This window comes from Rhinichthys klamathensis, unplaced genomic scaffold, assembly GCF_029890125.1.
Source record: "Rhinichthys klamathensis goyatoka isolate OS25496 unplaced genomic scaffold, OSU_Roscu_1.1 h1tg000048l_1, whole genome shotgun sequence".
Lineage (NCBI taxonomy): Eukaryota > Metazoa > Chordata > Actinopteri > Cypriniformes > Leuciscidae > Rhinichthys > Rhinichthys klamathensis.
Window position 1 is genome coordinate 347,171 of NW_026606594.1, and position 12,379 is coordinate 359,549.

The 12,379-nt window shown below is 38.4% G+C and overlaps 1 protein-coding gene across 4 annotated transcripts in view; it reads left to right on the top strand.

Moving 5' to 3' along the window:
• Nucleotides 1-12,379, top strand: part of syt1a (synaptotagmin Ia) — a 206,973-nt gene that overhangs the window by 177,506 nt on the left and 17,088 nt on the right. For 3 of the 4 annotated variants that reach the window (XM_056247446.1, XM_056247447.1, XM_056247448.1), the window contains 2 exons: nt 6,508-6,680; nt 10,481-10,606. In XM_056247446.1, the coding sequence (XP_056103421.1) occupies nt 6,508-6,680; nt 10,481-10,606 (299 nt within the window). The remainder of the gene's footprint in view (nt 1-6,507; nt 6,681-10,480; nt 10,607-12,379) is intronic. The other variant, XM_056247450.1, reaches the window with a different exon arrangement.

Consider the following 12,379-nt stretch of genomic DNA (forward strand, 5'->3'; position numbering starts at 1 on the left):
TAGCTTTGTTTGTTTTTCTTCGTTTCTGATGTTGCAATGCATCATACTTTCATAAAATCATGCAACATACTCTACCTATATGGACATCGTTCATTCCAAAGCCGGTGCTGGATAAAAAGCGAGTGTGCGTGCGACAGTAGGCTGCGGTAGGCAAATTTATTTACGACAGCGGTAATGGATAATTCCGCTTTCAACCTGTAGGGCGACGGAAGAGGAAAAGTTCTTTATTGTTGCTTTAATGCAGAGATATTTGGAAGTGCTACAGGGTTGTCTTTCTCTCATGCTGTATAACATGCTCTAGTACCAGGGTTAATTGACCAATGGCGTGCTGTCAAAACACATTAGTTTGGGTTGCCAGTCTGTGCTGTTTTACACCGATGGATCATTTTCCCTCCGCTTGGCCCCGTGCGCTCACTAGCGCTCACAATCATGACGCACTCTCAATCAAATCACGCCTGTTAAGACATTGAGTTTCTCATTCCAATTTGGCGTGTTAACAAGTGTAAGAGTGGGTAACTCGCCCCGCAGCATGGCGCCTGGGGATATATCATGTTACTGTTAGCTTCGTGTTAACAGGCAACACAACCTCACTGGTCAGAGATGCTCACATTACATTCAGATCAGACAAACAGCGGGATAATGAGCCCTGGGCTGCCCAAAGAGAAATCCCAGCATGGTGCCACTACTGCTGATGACCAGTTTACTTTTAGGGTTGTAATCTGTAATTGAGAGCTGGACTAATTATTAATGTAATGTTTTTTATTGCTAATAGGATGAATGTCATGAAAACATGTCTACCCTACATTTCATACTGTAGTCAAAAAGGGGAAAAATTGGAGAAAAATAATATAGAACTAGTCCTTTTTTAAGACTATTTAGTTTGTTTTTTTCAGGTCAAATATGAAATGGAAATGTTCTTAAGAGGTTTCATGCTATTCTCCCTGTAGCTTTGCATAAGGACTATTTAGTGTTTTTTTGGTAACACTTAACAATGAGGTTTGTTAGTTAACTACATTAGTTAACATCAACTAATAATGAACTGCACGCATACAACATTTGTTAATACTTTATTAAAATCTTGTTAACATTAGTTAATGCACTGTGAAATAACACTAACTAACAATGAACAGCTGTATTTTTATTAACTAAGGTTAACAAAGATTAACAAATACAGTAACAAATGGATTGATCATGGTTAGTACATTAGTTAATACATTAACTATTGTTAACTAATGAACCTTATTGTAAAGTGTTACCGTTTTTTTTTTTTTTTTTTTTTTTTTTTTTCAAATATGAAATGAAAATGTTCTTGAGAGGTTTCGTGAGATTCACCCTGTAGCTGTGCATAAGTAATGTCTTGTTTAATGTGGGTGTTGAGAAAATTAATTTGCATATTTAAAAAATGTATTATCCCTATAGCTGCAGACTAGATACTTGAATAAAAACTTGAACATTTGAAATAATTATGTTTATTAAAAAATGTGGGCAGGTGACTAAAACTCGTGGTGAGAATTTTGTCAAGTACATGCATAGTTCTGATGTTTTCATGTGCCATAGTTATAATGCGGTAGCCCATCTATTGCAGTCCTGCACTGCAAAAATGCGATAAGATTCTTCTGTAAATCTAAGATGCCAATCTCAGAGTCATTATTGTGTCGACTCCCTGGCATGGCTTCCTAAAGCAGCTTGGTGATATTTTTGTGTGAGCCCAGTTTGATAAGTCTGATGCTGTATTCTTTTGTCACAGAAAAGGTGGAGAGCGAATGAGTGCACTCAAGATCTTATTCACATACCCAATTGGATGAGATTGGGCCGGAAGGACTCTTCGCGTCCTTGAAAGCTGTAGCGAGATGGCAGACTTTCTTTGGCATCCACATTCTAGTCGTGTCATTGTTCTAAGCTGTATTTGGCTTTGGATTGTGCACCACAGCGGTGCTGAATTGGAATAATGTTCCTCTGTGATTGGCTGTGCAGTCACAGAGTCCAGCTACAAAACCTCATTTTATGCTCCATGTTGAGAGTTTGTGTGTGCATGTGCACGGCGGAACGAAAGATAGCTGCTGGAAGTTGAAGAGCACATGCTTGCTCTGCAATCCCAAAGGACAATAGACACTTACACAATTGAGTTAATTAGAAAATGTTTCTATTGCTTTCTGGGTCTCGAGATCTTTTAATTAAGAAACACAAAAGTGTCATTCAGAATAGGACATTTGCTTGATGAAGAAGATAAGCACTCTGGTTTATTGCATTGGACGGCGAAACATTAGACTTATTCGCATCTATTAGTGCTCAACCGATGCAATTTTACTTCTAAATAACTAGGCTTGATATGAGAAGTATTTTATTTTGGGGGTTTTTTCTCTTCCGTGATAAAAGTAATCTAATTGCTACAGCAGACTGTGTGATTAAAAATACAGCTAATGTACTCATAGCAGTCAATTTACTCAGACTCAAGCTGTGCTTGTTGTATTAAACATAATTTTTTTCATAAGCTTTCATTATAAAAGTGTCAGAATTGCTCAGTGTCTGCTGTAGCACTAAATGGTTCTCATCATCGACCTTTACAGACCTGTATGTGCTTGCCGCTGTCATGCGAGATTCTGTCCCTTTGCAGTATCCTGTGGCACTTGGAACCAAGAGGTTTTTAATCTTATTTTCATAGTATCTTCTAGATAATCAAAATTTTCAGTTGCATATGAATCATGTTTAATTGTATGATTTATAGCATGAGGATGAAATATTTTACTGTATCCACCATATTTTTTGAACATAAGAGTGGGAACAGCCATTTGTAAATTGAATGGCTTCCGGTGTCATCCGCTTCTAGTTATTTTAGCTGTGCAAATTAGCTCAATATGCTTTTTGATACTGCAAACTGGTACTGTATTTCTTATAATATTATTTTAATTTCTAATCGTATTCTGGTTTGTAGTGCAAATATGCTTACTACACTTTTTTATTCTTAAAGTTATTTACCTATAGTTAATACTGAATCAAAATATTGCACATTTACATAAAGAAGCTTACAAAATAAGGTGAATATAATTCAGCAATATTGTCATATACATAGTTAAAAGTACACAAAATAATTTCTAATCAGACATGAGGAGTCGGAATTTCACACTTTCAAACTTCAACAAACAAAATTTACTGTGTACATTCTTTCAGTCAATAGAATCTCTTTGAGGGAACTTCATATTTATTTGACTCTTATAAATTAATATTATATAAATTTCAGTAGTGTAAGGCTTACGCTGCTATTTTGATCCAATAATCGGAACACAAGGCCACATTTAATTCACATATAAAAGGATTTCTGAAGTACTAGGGCAGTAAAGAGTTCTACCCATATTGCTCAGCCCTACAGTAGCTTGAAAGTGAAAGTTTGTAATTAATTGTGTACATCTCGACATTGTTGTGTTACATCATGCACACTTATCTTGGCAAAATCTGTGACTTGTGGACTGACAGATTTCCCAAATTGAAAGTCCAGTTTCACATAGCATTCAATAGGACACTGAATGAAACGCAGTAATATAATCTTCCATGAGACCGCTGTCGAGACACGTCTAATAATGATAGTACTCCAAGAGAACTGAAGAGCACTGGCTGGTCTGAACTCAGGACGGCTCAATGCTTTGTGCAGCTTGAGTCCCATGTGGCAGGCGTTGTGCTAGAGGAGGCATAGAAATGAAAGGGGCTCTTTATTCCCCTAGTGGGCTGATATTCAGGCTAGTGGTGGAGAAAAGAGTGTGGGCCGGAGAGCAGGTTATAACAGGTATGAATCAGGGGTCCGATGCTATACAAGCATGGGTCTGATGCTAGACAGGATCAATTATGGTCTAAGCCACAAGCTTTTAAAGAAAATGGGGCAACTGACCAAAAAAAGTGGCCTTTAAGATGGCTGACACATTCTCCTCTGTTTGAAAAGGGTTGAAATGACAGGGCTCTGGAAAAAGCTTTTTGAAAGCCTGGTGAGAGTTTTTGTTGTGTGTTTTTTTTCTTCTTCATATGATCTTTTTTTTCTTGTCAAGTTTCACACCATGCCAAAATATTATGTTAAATGAGCAAAACACATTTACTCAGCTGTTCGAGATATTGAACCAATCAATGCTTTTAAAGTAGTAATATTTTGGTGCATCTGAAATAAGTGTACTAAACCATTTGAGAGAAACACACTAGGGATCCCAGTTATTTGCTCTTAATTTTGAATTAACCATCTGGGAAGGTACCAGATGTCTGTCCATAAGCTAAAACCAATTTTTGTTTTGTTTTGTTTTGTTTTGTTTTGTTTTCATAAATGAATATACTGAAGAAGTCCAGTGAAGGGTGTTATGCTAGGAAGGAAAGACAAAGGAAAAAAGAGGAGGATTGTCACCTCCATTACCCCACAGCGAAGTCGAGGCCGTGGGCTGATGATCCCAAAGTTACTTTAGACTATCACTCACTGTTTTTCCTCAAAGGAGAGTGCTTATCGATTTTGTCAACAGCCAATTGATTTCTCTCTCTCTCTCTCTCTCTCTCTCTCTCTCTCTCTCTCTCTCTCTCTCTCTCTCTCTCTCTCTCTCTCTCTCTCTCTCTCTCTCGCACCCTGTTTTCTCTCCCTTTGGACCTGGCTTTGGGAAATGTGTCCTGTGGTAGCAAGTCTAACCCTCCTAGGAGATAGAGATGCAGCCTTCATTTTAATGTTTCTCTACTGCCAAATCAAATATAAAGTCTTCACGATAAGAGAAACAAAAGATGTTTCAAATTGAGGACGTTTAAGAAAAAGAAAAAAAAAGCTGTCCGGATATTGGACATGTTCTAAATGCCAACTGTTCTGGCTGGAATTTCATTTGAAATATAAAATGAATGAATCTTATGAAAAACAGATCACATTTTACCCAATATTACAAAGAAAAAAGAAATATGTCAAATCAATTAAATTATACCTCTTATTAAAATAATAATACATGATATTATATGACGCCTATAGATATCCACTATGATTTGATTGTGACATTAATTTTAGGGCAGTTAAGCACATCCAACCCCAACATTTCCATGAGAATAGATAATAAAGTTTTTAAGTAATTCTCATTAACACATAGCACCAAAAAAAATCTTTCTTTCTTTCAATTTTGAGGTGAAATATGACTTTGACCGGTTTCTTGAGATGTGCCATATCATGTTTGAGTGCTTGCATGTTTCCCAAATTATGCATACAAGATGTCTTTTGTTCACTGGAGTCTGGCATTATTTATACAGTCCTTGACTCTTCATTGTCCCAGAGCAAATCAAGCACATTCAAATCTGGAGTGGAAAAATCGTCGTCTTTTCTGAAGAAATCTGCTTCCCTGAAAGTCGCCATTTGGTTGCCAGGTGTTTGTTGTGTTGTGCGCAAAAGAGGTAATTACTGTACGTGTCTCTGAATGTAGGATTCTTCTACCACATCTGTCTACCAATTATTCCCAGCAAATGTGGGTTTGGGGAGGATGCTTCTATTGAGTCTAGGAAACTGACATTCTTGTATCTGGTGCTCGTGCTCTGTTGACGCATGCAGTTTTAGCCCTGCTGTATAGAGGCGTCGCTCTTTCTCTTGGCAGGAGGCTGTTAATCTTGTCGAAAAGCTGAGAAGCTCGATTGTCCTCCCCTGACAGCGCTCGCTGGAGTTCGGAGCTGTGTTTATAAAGTCATGACCAGAAGAGCACATACTATTTTAGGTTACAACATGTCCATCACTATGCTGTATGGATGTAAATTGCTCTCAAATATTTTTTAGAGCAACTTGGTCAGTGTGCATACATTTTTGTTTATTAAGTCCAAATCTTATTAAACGTCATACTTTTCAGAGTATTTTCGTTCCGTTTATGTAGTTCCATGCTGTCCTTGACAATCAAATAAATCCTGTGCTCAGGGTGATTGCGTTAAGAATGTCAAGCTCAAAATGTCTTCCAAGAGTGATCAAATGGCAAGTTGTGAATGCCAACAGCTCCTGTTTTCAGCTAAATTGGCTGATTACTCTCACTAGAGCGTTGCAACATCTCTGTCTGAGTGAAGATCGTTAATCCCGTGCGACCGGCAGACATGAAGGTCTCTGGCAATTGATCAAAGAGTGTCAACCAACACACTGAAACTTTTCCCTTTAGAGCCTGTTACGTTTCTTTGTTGCTCTGTAAAACAACATGCCTATTTGGAACCACGTCAGCTCAGTCCGGTCACAGAACAGCTATTTTCAGTCATGCTAGTGCAGCTTTTATCTACATAAATGGGGAAAGTTTAAAAGAGAAATAGTTCACCTCAAATTACAAATTATTGTCTTTAGAAACCCATATGGCTTTTATGTGTAACAGAAAATGAGAAACTTGATAGAATATCCTGGCTGCTCTTTTCCATACAGTGAATGTAATGTATTAAACTCAGATTTGAATAACAACAATTTAGGTCTGTTCCTACAAAAAAGCTATTATATAGCTTCAGAAGATTTGAAATGTAGTGAATGTTTTCTCTGTGTTTTTGTCTGCACAGTGCCATCATGGGCCATCGTCGCCATCGCATTCGTTGCTGTTGTACTAGTTGTTTCCTGCTGCTTCTGCATCTGCAAAAAGTGGATATTCAAGAAGAAGAACAAGAAAAAGGGCAAAGACAAGGGCAAGAATGCCATCAACATGAAGGACGTCACAGACGGTGTCAAAACCGAGGTAAAAACAATTTGTTACTATTTTTGGATTAGCCTTATTCTTTAGTGGTCAGCAGTTGCACGAAATAATTATTTCCTCAAGTATTATTTTATTAATGTACAATGCTAATTAAGAATATTCATAAGACAACTCAATCTAGATCGAGTCATCTGTTGATGATGTTGTTTCACAGCTGAATTTAATTGCAGGACTGCAAACCTGGGCATGTTAACGGTTCATTAAAGTATTGAGTTTTTTTCTGTTTTTCTTGCATTTAACTTAATTCACAGTTTTTGTAGTGCTGCATATGGTTAACTGTGCTATGAAGTGGTATCAACCCAGAGAAATGACAGTAGATAAGGAAAAAAATAGGAGAAAGAACATTAATGCAGCTCGCTTTTTCCCACACACACAAATTATATGGAACACTGGCACTTTAACCCTAGTTAGCATGTTAATTGTATTAACAAGCTCGCAATAGTACACTTCTAACAGAATAATTGACAAAGTCAGCTTAATTCACGGTGTAAGGACACTGGCTTTGAGACCATGCCAAGACCACTCAGATCCCAAATTAGAGACATTGATTTTCGAGCACAAAGCACAGTGAAGAGGAACAGACACAGATAATTAACAACACTTTTTAAAAACCCAGTGTGCCATTCCAGAATGTCACAGTTTATCAGCGTCAAACCAAATGCGAACACTTGTTGGTGATAAGCAGATATACAATAACTGCTATATGATGTTTACAAACCAACATTGTGTTTTAGTACATTCAAAATGGGTGTTTAAAAAAAAATAACTGCAGCCATTGAAATACATATACAGTAATCGATATTTTGAAACACAACCCTGCTGAATAAAACAATTTAAACCAGCCTAAGGTGGTTAGGCTTGTTTCTTTGGTGGTTTTAGAGGGAGTTTGGGTCGCTGAAGACCATCTTAGACAGGTTAGACAACCAGCTAAACCAGCTAAGACTAAACAAACCAACTTAAGCTTATTTAACCTGTTGTTTTTAGCAGGGAAACACCCATATATAGTTTCTAATACCTGTGCTAATGGGCTAAATATTAAAGGTCAATGAATCTTCACTCTTATTTAACCAATTAGCACAGGTATTTGAATGATACACACTAATCCGGAGCAATCTGGCAGTATAATGTCCTGCACAAGATACATCTTTTATTGTCAGCAGAAGGAGCTTTGAGCTTCTCAACAGTCATTTCTCCTGGTGTGCCCAGAATCATGTGGTCACCTTTGTGTGTGGTTGTTTTAATTTGTGTCTCTTCCTTCCATGTCCTCCTTATCTATGTTTTGTCTGATGACTTTACGGGATTGCCACTGGCGGTAGGTTCCCAATTGCTGTTGGATCTTCTATAGCCTGCTGTAATGACTTTTAATAGCCTCTTGATAACAGGTTTACTCTAGTAGAGTAACATATATGTAACTATGCACACAGTACATGTATATCTACAATATATATGTGTGTAAGTCTACATATACACATATATATGAAGAGAAAAAATGCACTTGGGTACGCTCCAGCAAGGTTGAACCACATTGATTTCTCATTGTAAACATGCTTCTCATTCGATGTCCAAAAAAGCAACTGGAAATTGCTTGAGTGAAGTTACCAATTTAAAAGAAAAGTGAAATGGCTGAGAGAACTGTCAAAGTACGGATTGCTAAACGGCTAGTGATGCGTTCGGCTTGTTTGACTGCCCTTGGCCAAATTATCAGTACTCATCTGGTCCACTTGAACCTAAAATTGAAAAATGTCCTGAAGGAGAACAGCACCCACCTCATTAGCAGGACAAATTTGTTCAAGAAGCAATTTTCAGACACGATGACCAGACTGATCTTTAATTGGCTGACATGTTTTTGAAACATCAGCTTTGCCAGTCTGATGTAAAGGGTATCAATAAAGGACACTCACAGCTGCAAAATACCAACTAGTGTTAATCATTTACAGTTCCAAAAATAATCATTTAAGGGGATAAAATATTTCTTCATTTACTTACCTTCATGCTGTTCAAAAGCTGTCTGACTTCCTTTTTTACCCTGGAACTTAAAAGGAGATGTTTAGCAGAATGTCCTAGCTGCTGTTTTCCCTACAATGAAAGTGAATGGTGACCACATAATACGTCAAGCAAGATTTTTGCTGTTTTTTGTTGTTGTTTTTTTGGCTAACTAGCCTTTAAGCCCTCTCCGCTTTAATTACACGGAAAAGAACATGTCACATGTCCTGCTAAACTTCTCCTTTTGTGTTCTGCTTTCATATGGGTTTGGAGCAACAAATGAGGGAGAATAAATGATTTCTGAATGAGCTATGCCTTTAAATTTAACAAGCACCTCGAAAAGCTTGTTGAATTGAAGTGCACAAGTGCTTGTGAGACTAGTCTGGTCATTAGAAGGAGATAAGACAGTAAAGAAATCAATTTTGTTCAGCCTTCTGCTTTCACACTTGTAACCCAACAACTAATAAGACAGGCCCTGTACACAATATGATCCCTCCCACCAACACCTTCTGCTGGCATGATGCTTACAGCTTCCATGAGCGTGGTGGTTATCACCAATAACTAAGGGTCATGACAACGCCACTGTGTGTGTTGAAGATCACGTCACAGAGAATGAGGGTCACTATACGAGCACTCTTCTTGAGAACGTGAATGCCCTGCATGCTTTACAGATGAGCAAAAGTGCCCTTTCAGAAGGCAACTATTTCACAGTGAATGAACCGAGAGCTGAGTTTGCCTCAACAATCGCATGCTTTCTAGCGACAACAAAGCTCACCCGACTTTCCCTTAACACAGCGTCTTAGACTCAGGCTAGCTAGGGAGCTACTGCCACACCATCCACAACATTTCCCCACTGATTTGTTGATGCCAGAGATTGTTCTGCCTGGAATAGCATAAAGGTCAATGTATTGTACAATGTATTTCTTAAGAACATCTGTCTGCTCATCTTGCTTAGGGTTGGGCGGTATGACAGAGTCATTTTGTATCAAAGTATCGGTATACACGATGAACATTTTTTCTTATAATGTTTTGAATATTACATAACTATCAATGTTTTTCAATAATTGTATTTATTTATTTATTATGGATGCATAATTAATTAATTATTAAGAAGATTGCGATTAATTAGAAGATTAAATATATATAAGATTATTAGTAACAAATTCATTATTAGTCTGGAATCTATGCAGAAACAACTAAGTGAACATAACTGTGCCATAATATAATATACACAAACTCAGTATTATATTTCTCAATATACATAAAAATTCAAGCACTATATACTAATATTTAACATAACATTAATAATAATAATAATTTATAACGCAATAATAAGCCTCTTTATGGACTTAATCTTTCATGTTAAAGGGACCAATGCCCTCCAGTCCTCCATGAAGAGTCTGAAGGGTAAAACGTCATAAACATGATTGGATGAGCCAAGTTCGAAGCCATTGTAAAATAGCGATATACAGTACCATATGCGTTGTCGATATATTTTCATACCCCCCAGCCCTAGCCTTGCCCCTCCCACCAACCTAAACTGCTTGCACTCATTCATCTTCTTGCAACTCTTTCCACGACTTTCCATAGGAGAGAAAGGGGTTCACAGCCCAAGTCTAGTGCATCACTGAGCATGTCATGGTCTTAATTGCTGTGGTGTTTTAGTGCTTGCTCCCCCCTAATAGAGGTGCGGTTGAAGAGCAGGCTGGTCCAGGGCTGGCCCGGCGCTCTGGCGAGGGCAATCGGGCTGCGCCAGCGTTGGGCCGACAGGACTGACTGTTAGTGGGTGTCTCCTTCAGGCCTTGAAGGATGAGGATGATGCGGAAACAGGGCTGACGGATACAGAGAAAGAGGCAGAGCCTAAGGAAGAAGAGAAACTTGGCAAATTACAGTACTCCATGGATTACAATTTCACAGAGAATACGGTAAGGGGCCGTCTCCGAATCACCGTCACTGTGTGTGGTGTTTAGTGAGGTCTTCTTCGTAAGTACAGCGTGTTTGTCCGTCAAAATGTAACCAGCTCCATTCAAATAATGCCCATTCCTCTAAGGTTATTCAGTGTGTCACTCTAACATAATTGAATACTCACTATAAGTTGTGTGTTTAAAAAATACACACTGAAAACACAAAGATAGAGTGAACTTTGACAATATGAATCACTTTTCAGAGTCATTTTTATAGCTGCGCTCTATTATTAAGTGCTATCTCTGAAAGCCAGAGGAATTCCGACTTAGCACTTAAGAAATAATGCCCATCATCCTGTAAACTCACCAAATGCTGTGAATGTCAAGGGCACATCACAGCAGTTAGATTTGTGTTTGAATCGGCTTTCTTCCACACTGACTGAATGAGGGTGCTGGCTTGTCTTCAACTCTGAGGCTAAGCCGAAATTCACTGGGCGCCTCTTACAGGCTGTTGAGCTTGAAAGCTAAGTGACTTCCAGAATGAATGCGCTTCCTTTTGTCGGATCCTGGCTGACAGATAATTGAAGCTGTGCATATAGTCTTACACAGAGACCTGAAAGAGCAAGATTATCCACCATACTCACATACTCACAAATTACAGCTTTTCAATGTATGGTGTCAATGTAGTGGTGAAATGACAAAATTACTGGTAATGCGTTAATTTTATGGCATAACCGTTTTAAGAACAAGAATGACATGTTTAAGATACTGCATTTGTTCTATACTTTTGGCATATAACAAAAATATTACAAATAGCTGGTAAATTTAACTAAAGCCTTCATATGTGGGATAAGAATATGAGTATAAAATGTAGCATGTACACAAAGGAGCAAATTCACTAAACAAGTGCTGAAGATGCAGAGAAATCCACATCAACCTGACCCAGATTCAACCCATAGACCCACACACTCCGCTAGACAGACGCACTTGCATGTATCTCCACCCTCCATGCCAGCAGGAAATCTGCGTGCTTCTTTCCCGTCTGACTTTAAATCAAGCCGAGTATCGCTTCAGGCAGAGGAGATTTGGTCTGGGAGATTTTTCTGCAACTCTTGCCCTTTCCAAAGGGGAAAGGTTCCAGGGAGCTCAACTAAACTCTGGGTTTGTTTAAAGGTAATCTGAACCTTTAGCCAGAGAGTAAAAATAAAAATGACAAAACATGGCAGTCACAAAAGCCACACAACACAATATCTCAGAATTCAGGGCGGCTCCTTGGGGAGACTGAGAGACAGGGTGCAGATAAGGGCGATGTTATTAATAAGGATAGAAATGAGATGTGGATTGAACTGCGAATACATACACGTTCACTGAGGTGAATCATTGCCATCACGGCCTGTTTTCTAATGAATCTCAGGTATTTTAAGGACAGAAACCCCTCACTGTTTATGCCAAATAACAAACACCCCTGAAAAAAAAACGGTTTTCTCTGAAAACCATTGCAGCACTTATTTAAGATGACAGCTCAAAGCCTTCAGATGAGAGATTGTGAGTACTGAACCCACTGAGGTGAAGTCATACGGTTGAACCTTCCTCCAGCATGTCCTGCATCAATCTGATTCTTCAAACTGTGTGAAGTTTTCATAGCCTGCAGAGCGATTGAAGGTTATTATGGCCAAAGTCTCATCAGGACTAAATATTCCTTCACCCCCCCCATCTATGTCCAATCCACCCAGAGACAGATCCACCCTGACTCATACTGCTGCAGTTGTTCACAGCTATTCAATCTAACTCACA